This window comes from Micropterus dolomieu, linkage group LG16, assembly GCF_021292245.1.
Source record: "Micropterus dolomieu isolate WLL.071019.BEF.003 ecotype Adirondacks linkage group LG16, ASM2129224v1, whole genome shotgun sequence".
NCBI classification, from domain to species: domain Eukaryota; kingdom Metazoa; phylum Chordata; class Actinopteri; order Centrarchiformes; family Centrarchidae; genus Micropterus; species Micropterus dolomieu.
Genome location: NC_060165.1, coordinates 6,943,265 through 6,957,915, shown reverse-complemented (window position 1 = coordinate 6,957,915; position 14,651 = coordinate 6,943,265). Strand labels below are relative to the sequence as shown.

Below are 14,651 nucleotides of genomic sequence, written 5' to 3'. Positions count from 1 at the left end.
AAGAAAATAAAAACAAGACACGATTTAAAGATTAAGATAAAATAGAATATAGAAAAACTATTTAAAAATAAAAGAAAGTAGTTTATCATGAAGCCGGTGGAAGGTGGAGTTATGTGGGTAGGCCTTTCGAAATAAGTGGGTTTTGAGCAAAGTTTTAAAGGAGGATAGGGACTGTCGTACGGATGAATAGAGGGAGGGAGTTCCAAAGGTGAGGTGCACAATAGCTGAAGGCTCTGAATCCCATTGTGGACATGCGGACAGAAGGAATGGTAAGTAGTGAGGAAAAAGAGGATCGGAGAGTTCAGGATGGGGTGTAGGGCAGAAGGAGTTCAGAGAGATAAGGAGGAGCAAGATTATGGAGTGCTTTGATAGTGAGGAGAAGAACTTTAAAATCAATTCAGTATTTAACAGGGAGCCAGTGCAGTTGTTTTAGAAGTGGAGTAATGTGTTCAGAGACTGGGGTTCTGGTGATAGGGCAGCAGAGTTTTGGACCAGTTGGAGTTTATGAATGAACTTGTGAGATAGACCAGAGAGAAGGGAGTTACAGTAATGAATATGGGACGTGACAAGAGTGTGGATGAGAGTAGCAATGTTATGATGTGTAAGTGAAGGACGAAATGACATGAAAGAACACTTACAACTTGATTTTGTTTCCAGTTTGCAACCTCTATTTCTTGTTTATTACACCCATGCGTAACGTCAACTTCTGACAAAACTACACTTTGCGTAGCCTAGTTTATTTGCTCCAAACCAGTTAAGGGGAACACGCCTAATTAGCATTTTCTTTTTTGCAACATTTCAAAAATTTGCTTGTCAATTGGATGAAAATATCTTTACTATGAAATGTAGTAAATATGATTCAGTGAGGAACATCTTACATAACAAGACATATGAGCTAGGATGGGTATGGAACTTGGAAAGTGAGAATATAAGGGAATGTTGCAAAGCTCTCTTTATTTTTATTAAATATATAGGATTAGATCCAAAGATGTAGTTTGTTGTTTTTGTTTGATTTATTTTTATTTAGTTACTAGCTTTAACAAGAATGAATGAATGAGGGATGAACAGATGAATGTCGTCGGTACTATATTATTATTATTATGGCATTACTACCTGCAGCACCAACTAGCCTATAGCCTACTCGAGGCTTGTTCAAATTCGCCAAATAAACGTCCTCGTTGTGCGAACATTATATCGTCACCACCAGGCAGGAACGGAGGAGAGACCAAAGTGGCAGTTTGCTTCCATAATGGCCGTCTGTGTCAAAAGATAATCTGTCACGGAAGATTTATAATTGTGTCCTCATTTAAATACATTTCTCCGTGCATTTGTTTGTTTCCGGTTCACACGGAAACCACCGAACTTCCTGTAAATGGTCTGAAAGTCCGAACCATCCAAATAATGCTTTCACGCTAGAAATTAACCGAACCGTTCAATTTGATCCGGAATGAGACTACCTCTTTTCGTCGGACCAAATTTCGTCAGTTTGGTCCGGTTTGTCCAGGGGAGGTTTCACACCTGCAATTTTGGTTGGGATCAAACTGAAAAGTCCGAAAGTCCGTACCAAACGAGGGAGGTGTGAAAGCCCCCTTTATCTGTGATTTTGTCACATAGCATGCCTTATCCAAACCTTTACCTCATTATTTCTTAGCTGTTATCCAGCAACGAGTTGCAACTCCAAAAGTATTTTCGTGATACCACAGACTTTCTTGGACAAAGGTGAGATTAATGCTTTATCTGAAGTGTTTTTTTAACACCGTGTTTCAGTTTTACATGAGTTTTTTTTACAACTTTGAGGACGAAGTAGAACTGGTTGGTTTGGCTGTTTAATTTTACACAGCTCCAATTCTGGCAGCGCTCAGCAGCTTCCCTAAGTCTCCCTCACGGTGGATGAGACCATTTACCTCTCATGCAAAGCTGTGTCTCCCACACAGTGGATGAGACAGTCCCAAACGAGGAAAATTGTACAAAATTTTACTTTGGACGGGGCCCAGCTGCTGCACACACACAGCAGACAGCAGAACAGAAAGGCTGCAGTGGAGACCACGTGAAGTGAAGGTAACTTCACTAAGCGAATTGTGAGTTGTTACGAACAAGCTAAAATGAAATCTGGCTGTATGTAGACTAACTGTTGAGCCAAGTTTGCCACAAATTTGGCAAATTCTTTCGAAGTTAGCTGCTGGCTGAGACAAACCAGCCCCTCCTTTTTTTACCAGCTATACCTGCAGGCAGTGAATCAAACCAGCAGCAGAGGGAGGAGGAAGACAGGAGGAAGGACTGATAGTGACTGATGTCTGTGCTCTTTACTCCCTCTAAACTTCACTCAGTATTTTGCTGTCAGGAATATTAGGCATTTCTTTTCCAGAAATTTTAGATTTGTTTCCACTGAGACATTATTCAGTGTGTATATATTGCAAACACCTGTCCAGGGTGTACCCCGCTTTTCGCCCGAGGGCAGCTGGGATTGGCTCCAGCCCTGTACGCAGGATAAGCGGTTGACAATGGATGGATGGATGGAATATTGCATTAACATTACTGTGGCTGCTCTAGAAACAATATTTAGTTACATTTAAACTATAAATCAATTCTAATCCTGTTCTGAATGTATTATTTTCTTTAAATGATAATTTAAAATACCCAATTCTTTAGTAATGCAAACGAACTTGTAAGAGTATTGAATCAGAGCCAGGCTGATAAGAGTATGAATAAAGATACAGTCCTAACAATACCCACCCCTACAGCTGATTAGTGGCTTCAACCCTGACTTTAGGAGGATGAGCAAATCGCAGTCCCTTCACAAAAAGCCTTATTTAACCATATTATTTTGTAATTAATATTTTTATGCGTTAAATAATTGCATCTGTGCAAATGTGGAAAGTATTGTTATGATAATTGTCTAAAATTATGTGAAAATGCATAGCCGAATAACTTAAATTTTTTGGAAGGAACCCAAAATCTGGCCCCAAATGATGTCAACTATGGCAACTATAACTGGCTTCCTTTATGTACAGTGTGAGGAAGTAGAGACGTGTCATCCATCTTTATATACAGTCTATGTGCCAGCCCAAAAAACGGATGACTACGCAGATTGTACGCATGGATAAACATTTGTGACCATATCTACACAAGCGTATGCAGACAAACCAAAGGAGTATAAACAGAACCACTTCCACATGTCTTAACCAAGGTGATATACAGAGAGCTAAATCACAGCCAGGGTGGAAATATTTGCTTATAAATATAAATTATAAATATTTGTTGTGAAGTTTCACCGAGCATAGCACTCACGGCCTGGATATCTCATCTCCTCCTCTGGTCAAGAAGTGCCTTTTTTTTGTCCCACTGTTTGTCCCCCCCTTTGGTCTCTGACTGCCCCCTTCTCCCATATAGCTTTTTATACTGATGTAAGAGATGAGACCTGTGTGAACTTAAACTGGCAAATTCTTCATGCTCGGCAGTGCTTGCGTCACGTCTACCCAGAAGTAAGACCCCACTGGCAATGAGAACTGTGTGAGATCAATCCTCTGTGCTTCATTCCCTCTCTCCTCACTGTCTGAATAGAGCACATTTTACCCATTGAACTTAACCTTTCCCACAGAGCCACCATGTATTTATCTTTCTTAAGAGCAATAGAGATCGACGAGTGGGCCCACAGTGCCTCGAACTCCCGACCCCACTTCGCACCAACTTTTAGAGCATCACCACATGACAGGAAATTGAGGCGAGGACAAACATACCAGCCCCCTCCCTTCTGGAGCATCTTAAACACTTTGTTTACAGCCTTAGCATGTCAGCATGACCATTGAAGGTCACGCACATACTCAGAACAAGTCATTTGTAAACTTATTTTTTCATATATGATCATTTAATCCAAAAAATATTGATATTAAAGCTGCACTATTTAAATATAATATATAATGTAAATATCTCATTTTGAGCTGCCAGCACCAAATGACTGTCAAGGTTAGCGACTAGCTGGTGAATGTAGTGGAACGTTTAGCAGCCAAAGAGCCAAATATTTGCCTCCGGAGTTGGTGTAGAGCAAAACAGCTAAAAAGGAGAGTGAATATTGGACTTACTTTCAACAGGTGGCCAGAAACACAGCTGTAAATGAATGCTCCACGTCTGGTAGTTGTTAAATAAGTTACAAGGTGATGCTGTATGTCGGTGTTGTGTTTTGGCTTTTTTTGCTGCCCCTAAGTGGCAAAAAAATCTATTAATGCTTTTAACTCAATCACGAATAAACATGGGGGAATGCATTCATTGCATTATTTGTGTCCATCACAAAAGAAAAGCTGGCTGTCAGAGATTTTGCTTGCTGTTTTGTCTGATACAAATATTAGGTCTGGATATATTTGTTAATGCTGCGGATTATACACATCTGTGTGCACTCTCTGCCATGTGGTTGCACAGCACACAATAAAGTCTGCAGAGACTATGCTGTCCACCTGGTGCATGAAATCTAGAATCTCTTGCTAGTCCAGCTGAAGGTCAAACAACATTCAAAACCGCCGGAGGGTGATGGGAGCTGATCGACCTGCCCACCAGCCTGTGAGTCAGAGTCAGAAGTAAAAATACAACAATCTACCACATCCAATCATCTTTATGTTGTGTGTGACACAGCAAGACTGTCACCTTCTCTTTTACAGTGATGAACTGACTTCACTGACCAAATCTGATGTTTTTCATCAGCACAACTGGTTTTAAAACGTCAGAATTCATATTGCAGTAATGGCAAAACCTGGAATTGTCCTTTACAGTCTTCAGCTGGTCAGGACGAGAAGGAGCACTGTGGCTCCTTTCCCGGGTTATTATGGGATCTTTGCCTCTAGTAATTATCTGCCAGATAGCTGGGCCACTCCTCTGCTTCACCCAAGCTAAAGCAGTTTTTGTTTTTGAATCCTCTCCCTTAGTCAGCAATCTATTTGAAGTAATAGGGTGTATTTGGTGGGAGGTTTCAGTTCTGTGTCAGTAGTTAGTAACAGTTTTAATTTTCTTGGCTACTATAAGTGGAAGTAAAATAACTTTTAAATTAAATAGATTTTAATTTCAGGCCTCAAGGCAATAAAAATGATAAGGAGGTGTATATTCTGAAATCCATATTGGCCAATATATACTGCTTGGACTGCTGAAATAGGGAGCTTCAGCAGTACCAAGCGAGAACCTCTTGGTCTGAAAAGTGAAGCCAATGTGGAAGTGCTTTAAACATGTCTGCTTGAGCAGCCAAGACAGCCCACAAGTGGTGAAACTGAAAACAGCAGGGATAAGATAAACAAGGTTTGGGTTTGGCTAGCTTTTCATTTAGCTATATCGGGTGCCTTTTGTTCAAACATGTTCTACTTAAAGCAGGTGTGCTCATCAATGTCACTTTTAGTGAAATGACCAATCATCGCCTGGATGGGACGGGACATGATTTATGATGAGCTACAGCAAATTTTGAAATGTTGAACTTGTTATACATGAACGGTTATGATTATTGACAAGTTAGAACTTAACAAATTAGAGACTAACCACAATGTAGGCCATTTTCTTACACAAGAATTTAATGACTGACAACAACCCACAAAAATGAACTACTGTAACTGGAATTAATGTGGTATGGTGCATAGGTGTCATATGCACTGGGGATGCTGGGGACACGTCCCCACCACATATTGAAATGGTTGATTTTGTCCCCATCACTTTATCATAACATTTGTAGAAAAACATTCTGAAAATGCTTTGAGAAATGTTAATTTGCACGGTAAGAAAACATACAAAGCAATTTAAATATAGAAGAAACAATTGTCCATTGTCCAAAAGTAACAGGCTGTATAATATTCTGTTGTATTTGTCTTTATTTATGTAACTCTCAATTACATTGAGGCCTAAAGTTAGGCATAATTAGGTGGCCAACATTGAGCTTCTCAATCAATCTTTTAGAGAGAGATAGAATCAATCTTCTATGAGTGACATCATGGCTACTGTGTTCATGTTTTACACAGTCTATGGGGTGCTCTACAAACAGATCCATTAATTGCTCTTCTGTTGTTTTTGACAGAATATCTGCTCAAGGAGTGCTCACTGCTGATTTCTAAGAAAAGAGGTATTACACCTAACTTGCAGATACCTCTGGTAAACATGGGTATTGTCAAATCAATCTGAATGAGATCTTGAGCATTACATCTCTAAAGTTACAGTGACTGACTGATGACTTATTTTATTATACAGTTTGAAGTTGTAGGGACAATACTGGGAGTCTGGGTTTAGTTCCATGTCCTTAGTTCATGTTTTGGTATTCACTCCTGGTTCTTGTTTGCATTATTGTGATTTGGTCTCCCCTGTACTCTGTGTTCTAGTTCGGTGTTCTCGTTTAGGATCTGGTTCTTTATAACGTGTGTGTGTTTCTGTCTTGTTGGTTATTCACTCTGCCCCATGTCTGCTTGTCTAGTGTTCTGCTCTTTAGTCCCTGTGTATGTATACCTGGTGTTTCTGTCTTGTTGGTTATTCACTCTGCCCCATGTCTGCTTGTCTAGTGTTCTGTTCTTTAGTCCCTGTGTATATATACCAGGTGTTTCTGTCTTGTCTTTGTTGGGTCATTGTATGTGGTTTCCCCAGTGTTGCAGTGTGTTGTCTTGTTGCAAGCCTCACTTGTTGTGTCTCCCTGCTTTCTTGGATTTTGTATTTCTCCTTGGATTACTTTGTTTTGGGACTCTGTTATCAGCCACTCTACCTGTAAGTGTGCTCGCTTTTCATTGTCAATAAATCATTGAACTGCACCAGTCGGCTCTCGTGTCCTGCGTTTGGGTCCTCCAACCTGCCTCTCCACACCACAACCCGTGACAAGGACAGATATTCCTGTGTGTGTGTGTGTGTGTGTGTGTGTGTGTGTGTGTGTGTGTGTGTGTGTATGTGTGTGTGCGTGTGATTTAGAACAGTAAACTGTGTTGGCCTACATTAATGCTTCTCACCCTTTTCTGCTTGTGAGACTGAAGCTAAATTTTAATGTCAAGAAGTCCTAGAGCTTCAAGAAGCATTGCCAAATTTTAAGTACATTTTTCCCCCTACTTAATACAGCGGCACGGCACATACTTAGACAGTCAGCCTACATTCAGTTAGTAAGTTTCCTTTAATCGAGTCTGGCACTATTTTTTTTTGTGTGTATTTGTATCCACACTGAGCAAGTTTCAGTGTGGATCTACTGTGGCAGTTAAGATATGGAGTTAGGCAACCTCTCCACAGTGTTTTAGTGTTACAGTAAGGTTAACCTGCAAATCACAACTCACACACAATCACAACTGTGCGGTATGCAGTATAGTGGACAGGTCAGCTAAAGAATGATTTCCATTCATTGGGTTGTTTCATTTGATAAGCCAAAAATAAAGATTAGGCAGACATCAAATTCTATTTATCTATTAAAACATCAGCAAATGATTGAGCGATCCCAAATTATGTCGTAACACTTTTCACTAATGTCAGCTCTTAGCCTGTGCTGTCCGCTGTCTCTAGAAAGCCAGATGAACCCTATGCTTTGCAGGACTTGGATATAAATTAGATGTTAAACAGTCACTGTTCTGCGTGTCTGGATACAGTCTCTATGTAAATGTGACATTTCAAGGACTGACTGAGGGCATCCATGTCGATCACAATTGTTATTATTTGAAATCACTAAGTGTATCTGTGGAACATCCTGCACCAAGGGATGTCGCTTACACTGAGGCAAATATATGGACTCATCAAGAGACAAACTGGTGGGATATATCTCAGATTTTAATTAGAAGTGCACAGCTGGTTGTTTTGATCATGGAGGTCACATACATAAAGAAAAAAAAACATTTCATTTTAACAATTACAGTATCTTCTACTGTAGATGCCTTTGTGTTCTATGAACACCTAAGACACAGCAGTGCTTAAGGCAATATACCATATCATACATACTGTTTACAGTATTAAAATTACAGTCAAGAAGAACATCTCTGAATGTGACATGTTGGGATGGACGCCAACTGCTTCCTTTCGTAGGTATAGAGAAAACAGCAGAAATGCTCTCTCATGAGCCATGGGGGGAACGCAGGGAACCACTGCAGAACATTTCATGTCAACAGAACATTGTAGACTTTTTTAAAGGTTTGGTTGAAGGACAGACATTGACAACTCCGGGTATTTTTTACTAGGTTTGACATGGGGTATGAACAGTGGATCTACTTTAATCTAATAGTTCTCTCATCGTATTTTTGTTTGATCACCGCTAACAGTTACAAACATGTGGGCGAAAGCACATCACAATATCCCCCTACAGACAAGATACAGAGAGGGAACTACGAATCTTCTTGTTCGACGTCAATAAATGCTTGGATTCTTCGCATGCTAAATAACAGTTTGCATGCATCATTTACAGACATTTGGATAACTTATTGATTTAAAGACAAAAGTATGCGAGGGTGAAAGAAAAAAAGGTTGAGGACCTCTCCATATCAATGATTCATCAAGAATCATCTCATATCTCACCAGTATGCAGGATTATTTTGATCCAAATCAGTTTGATGTTATGATTTACCTCTATCAGAGGGAAGAGCGATTGCACTTGGGACCTTTTTTGATGGAATATGATCAGGGCATAAGTAAAGAACATTCCACATAAATCAGTCACATTTTGTCCATTTCTGAGCCAAAAATTGCTTGAAACATTTACATGAGAAAAACGTATTTCTTGTGTCATCAGAGGGTAGTGTGGCGCTTCCCTAGCTGCTGATCTTGGTCAGCATCTTGTTGATGGCCTGTTTGACGTGTGTGGTGGAGCTGCGGCGTCTGGCCTTGCCCTGCACGGCCTTGCGGCGCCTCACCTCGCGACACAGCTCATGGAAAGCCTCGGCCACGGCGCCATCCTCATTGGCACATGCTGAACATTCGTAGAAGGCACATGCCATTTCAGCTGCAAGCCGCTCGCCTTCCTCTGTGCCCACCTGCCGGACGTGGTCCAGATCGGACTTGTTGCCCACAAGCACCAGGGGGACGTTTTTCGGCTTCTTCACATCCTCTAGGAGACTTCGGAGCGGCGCTACCTCCTCAAAGCTTCCCCGGTCTGTGATGTCGTACACAATGACGAATCCGTCACCCCAACGCATGTGACCCTCCTTCTGCTGGACGTCCTCCTGAGATGAAGACAAAAAAAATTGCTGTCGATCTTAATTGTAATTCTTCTTCTTACAGGCATAGTTTGTCAGCCAGTTAGCTTAGGAAACAGGGATACAGCAAGTCTGGTTTGTCCAAAATAAATAAAATTAAACTCTCTTATTTGTTATATCCAAAGTGTAAAACATCACGGGTGGGGTTATGTGCTGAACTATTTATTGACTGGGACCATTGACTTTCTCTGTAAAAGCAACAAGTTTTAGTCATAGTATAAATAAACAATATAAAAGACATATAACATGGCAACTAACTTTGACATTCACCTGTCAAGCCAAAAAAAGGGTATTTTTAACATGTTCTTGCATAGGTGACATCAGTCCCCACACACTCCATCTTTCTATGCTTTTTTTGCAATTGAACAAAAATCAGCCTTGGCAGCTTTCAGCCATATTTACGTATGTAACACATCATTTCTTTAAGGAGAAGCATTTGTGTTCAACTCCTGACTCTTTCTCTGCTCTCTGCCACACCTACATACAAAAATATGTAATTCTGCAGCCATCCAAGGAACATGAACATTCAGGCATGCGCTCCTAATTTGATCATGTTGAAGCAGAAACAGTCGGTCTGGTTATTATAAAAGGAGTTAACTGGTCATGTGGCAGACTAAGAACCGTAACCTGACTGGAGGGAGGCACATGGATACTCCTCTCACAGTTATTGATAGAAGAAGCTTAAAAAATAGTGCATCCCTCCAGAGGACAGGCAAAAAACTTTGACGTTTGTATACCAGACCGACTTTTGAACTCAGAGGCCTGACATCCAATGCAGCCCGTGTCTGGAAACATTCAGACTTCATCCTGATGCCAGCAGAAAATAGACTACAATGTAATAAGAGAGGGATGACTTGGCTGAAGTGTCGCAGGGGAAATCAGCTGCCAGCAGAACACCTACGCAGCACTGCAGCATATTTATCTTCAGCCAGAGGACTTGCGCAAGCTCTCCCTCATGGCCAGGATGCAATGTTTCTGTCAGTCTGCAGGAAATTACCATCTTAAAGTGCCATTCAGTCTCACAGCCACTCTTACAATTCCTGAAACAAGTGTCTTTCCAAAACAAGTGTCAAATATCTCCAAGAAAAGGCAGTAAGGGCAAGGTGATACCCAAGCATTCAAGCTGATTTGCATTCCAAACAAGTGTAGCCAACTTACTTTTTTAAAGAAAAATAAATGTTTAAGAGTGCTGTTAAAAATACTGTGCTTGTACTCCGTGTACTTTGTCAGCTCATTAATGCCAATAAAAATTTTGTGATAGCGATCCCACAGTAATAGGCCCCAAATCATTACAGTATAAGATGCCTTCTTTTCATCTTGTCTCTACGTCATTATTAATAATATGTGGCCAATTTGAAATCAGAGAACATAAATATTCATATCAGAAGCATTGAAGTGCTCCATAAACTTCTTTTAGTTTTCAAAATTTGATTTTCTCAACTTAGGTCCTGATTATGCAGAACGATTCACTATCATTAAATCAAGTATTTACCTGTCAGTCTGTATAATATATAAGTAACTGGCAGGTTTTAAAATGTAGTACGTAATTCAATACTACATAATTATATTAATTATGTTGGGCATATGAGTAAATATATGTGATTATACATGAAACTTAGTGAACCCTATAGAATTTCTATATTTCTGCACAATATCACCTAAAACTGTTGTATCAGTCCTGCACATTTACTTGGAGGAATATTAGCCCATTCCTCTTTCCTGAACAACTTCAACTCTTGTATGTTGGAGGGTTTCCTCACATGAACTGCTCGCTTCAGTCCTAAAAGAGGTCATATTATGCTCATGTTCAGGTTCAAAATCTTATTTAGGGGTTGTACCAGAACAGATTTACACAGTTTCTAGTTAAGGACTACTAGCCAATCAGAAGCAGAGAAGAGTGGGTCAGTGAGAAGCCGGTAAACACAGCTTTGGTTCAGCAGTATATGTTCCCCTTACCAGCTTAGCAACATGGACTGGAGCAAGAGTTACAGAGTGGTGAGTTATTAATCTGTAACAAAAGTATCTTTCATCCATAAAGTTTTAACTGAGCTCTGTCTCTATGTCACAGTAACAACTTTATGCCCATTGACTGCTTGGAGGGTAGCTAGTGTTTGGAAGGGAGAGGAGAGGTGTGTGCTGCAGCTCAGTGTTTTTCCACCGGTGATTTTGAGGGCGTGTCGGACTAGCTGCTTGGCGAGCGTTATATGAGATGCAATTTGTTTTCATCCATGTGTCATCACAGGGATGAAACGGAAGCGGCTGGACTACAAACGAGCTGTTTAAAGGCAGTTCAGAGCAGAGTTTTCTGTGGGAGATGGGAAATCCCTTTGGGCTGGACTTTGGGCTTTTTCACTTTGCAAACCTGTTACATGCACAAAAAAGATATAAAACAATAAAGGAGAGGGGAAAAGGCTAAAAAGCATATCCCACCTCTTTAAGGACAGGACTTTGCCTTGGCCATTCCAAAACATTCACTTTATTCTTCTTTGACCATTCTTTGGTAGAACAACTTGTATGCTTAGGGTTGTTGTCTTGCTGCATGACCCACGTTCTCTTGAGATTCAGTTCATGGACAGATGTGCTGACATCTTCCTTTAGAATTCGCTAGTATATTTGAGAAAACAGGCCCAGATCATGATAATATCACCACCATGTTCCACAGATGGAATAAAGTTCTTGTACTTGAATGCAGTGTTTTCCTTTTGCCAAACATAAGGCTTTTCATTTAAACCAAAAAGATCTCTTGTGGTCACATCCATCCACAAAACAATCCAATCTCTTTAGAGATGGTTTTGTAACGTTTTCCAGCCTGATGAGCAACAATGACAGTTTTTCTGAGATCCTCAAAGAAAATGAAAGTACCCCTTTAACTGTACTGAAGTTAATTATAATTTACATCCGTGACATGTTTCACGCAGGATTATTGATTGGATTAGGGACACAGGGATAATTTGTCTCACCTGCCCTGCTGTGTCCAGAATCTCCATGGTGACAACTTCATCGTCAATGTTGGCTTGATGACGATATGTTGATTCTGTCAAACACACAAAAAAGAGTTAATCCAGTTTTGTAGAAATTCAATCTGATGTGAATCATCATTTGAAAAGGGCGACACCTGACTCCTAACATGGGAGAGGTTTGAGTTACTAAATTAGATAGCAGGATGAAGACTTTTGAATTGTGTCATTCACACGCTGTAAATCTAATTCCGCCTGCTGTTTCTTTGTGAATGATTCAGGGGATCACACATACAGCTGATGATTAGGCTACTGTGTGCAAGACTTCGACATACCCGACTTTTGCTTCTTATCTAATCTTCTATAGTGTTGCAAATAATGGTAAGCATTGTAACTGTGTTTGAGTGCACGTCTGCAAAGTGCTGCTGATCGGCATCTTCCTGCTTCACTCCAGCTTCTTTACTTTTTAAACTGAGTGAACATGTTTTTGTTTTTGGTGTGTGTATGACTGTACTGTACACTGCAGTCTGTGTTTGTTTGTTAAGCTATTTTTTTTATGCTTGTTCTGCGAATGTATATCGAGAGCAATGTAAGATTGGAGCAAAATTGTGTACACATACCTGGCCATTAAAGCTGATGCTGGATTGTCAAAACATTTGTGTTAGCCATAATATGGATGCTTGGGTTTTACTCTGCTCTCTCTGCTCTCAAAGAATTAGAGTAGCTACAAGGATGCTGCTGGAAGAACATATGTCCCCACATAACACACTGTGGTACACATACAGAGATAGATACACACACACACACACATATATATATATAAGCTTGACTTCACTGCTCTGCTTGAAAGAATGCAGCGCCCCATTTGTTTAAATTTATATTCAATAAAGGACAGATAACGGGCATTGATTAGTTACCATGACGCCATTTTCTAGTCTTTCTATGGACTCATGTCCATGTTTTTCTGGAGTCACTGGTAAAACATTTTCGTGCCCAAGGTGAGGAGCTTCCATTGGAGTTAAAATAAGTGATTGTGTTGGCTTGTGCCTCGCTCAGACTTCGTTGTTTAAAAAGCACATCATTCATTATTTTGTCTTTTTGACCCGAACACTTTAGTTACTTTCAGCAGGTTGTTGGACCTTCCTGGTTTCTGGGTGATGGTGATGACCCCAGCAATGACCTCAAACACCCTGAGCTTCACCTAAAGCTTGTCTGAAAAGACCTTCTTATTCCTGACACAGGAAACCAGGTGTGAACTATGACCGTGACCTTTCATTCCATCTTGGACAGCACAGGAATTATCTCCTTGAATTGCCCCCTTGTAAAAAGCCCATCTGTGTAAACACCTTGCAGAGAGCACTGAAGGCCCTTAAATCCTCCTTAAAAAGGAAGAGATCATCTCAACCAGAGGGCTTAAGCCAGCACTTTAAAGCTTTTTGACTTTGTGAATCTAGTCTTACAATTGCTTTCAACTTGTGACTCATGTCCTGTCTACTCTACAATTTATTGATGCATAGTTCTTTTGTGAAGGGAAAACATTTGAAAGCTCAAGTCAAGAAATCAATATTAAAATAAACATCGGACGTCCTTCTCTTGAGAATTGCTACATCTTGTTCTTCCCATTAGGCCTACTTGGAACTTTTTCCTGTTTTAAAATATATTGTTTTTCATGCCAGTTGCAGAAATAAGAAATTACCAAGAAAAAGTAAAAAGTATTTAAATCAAAATGCAAAACATTTACAGGCAATGAAAGTTGTCTACCTGTCAACCATAACAGCCTTACACCGGAATCCACTGACTCCAGCTACTGGACGTTAAGGCTGCGCCACGTTTTGACCCGTCCTCAGCCCTACCACAAGTCACACTAGAAGCGTTTCAGCAGCGGAGCGTTTAGCCTGCCCCACATTGTTGACTTTATCTGTCATTTTTTGTGCTTCTACAACTGATCACAGCGCTCTGTGAACCGTTTTCCCCGAGTTCCCTGCAGGGCTGAATTTCCCACTAGGAGCATTTATGAATAAGAACATTTTGCCTACCTGATTTTGCTGAATTGTTTAAATTTAGTTGATTTAGTAAGTTGTCCTTGATTTTTGTGTTTCTACTGTGGTTAAGAAGGCTACATAGTGAAATTGTTTCTTTTTTGGTCTGTTTTTACTGTATTTATTGTTGCAATACGATCGGAAGTCGGCACAAGGTATTTTATTTTGAAAATCGACCGGATTGTCTTTGCCGTTTATGTCTGCGCCACGGCTGCCGGAACAAATCGCTGCCATTGTAGTCAATGCTTGTGCTCACACCTGAAGCGCCGCAGCGCGTCCCAGAAGCGGCAGCCGGTCTATTTTTGACGGAAGACGCGTCATGCAGCAGCGAGCAGATGAGTCGGGCAGGAAGTCAGGCACAGAAAGGGCAAAGAGAATCCAGTCGATTTAAAAAAACAAACAAAATAAGCTTGTACAGTTTCCCGATTACATATCAACAATAAACACAGTTAAAACAGACCAACAAAGAAATAATTTAACTATGTAGCCTT

General features: G+C 40.4%; 1 protein-coding gene across 2 annotated transcripts in view; it reads right to left on the bottom strand.

The window, feature by feature from the left end:
* Window positions 1–7,731: 7,731 nt before the first annotated feature.
* The window catches only part of rerg (RAS-like, estrogen-regulated, growth inhibitor), a 55,590-nt gene continuing 48,670 nt past the window's right edge, over window positions 7,732–14,651 (bottom strand). For both annotated transcript variants that reach the window (XM_046072077.1, XM_046072078.1), the window contains exons 4-5: window positions 12,125–12,198; window positions 7,732–9,131 (exon numbers count right to left, since the gene is read on the bottom strand). In XM_046072077.1, coding sequence (XP_045928033.1) covers window positions 8,721–9,131; window positions 12,125–12,198 — 485 coding nt within the window. In that variant the 3' untranslated portion in view covers window positions 7,732–8,720. The remainder of the gene's footprint in view (window positions 9,132–12,124; window positions 12,199–14,651) is intronic.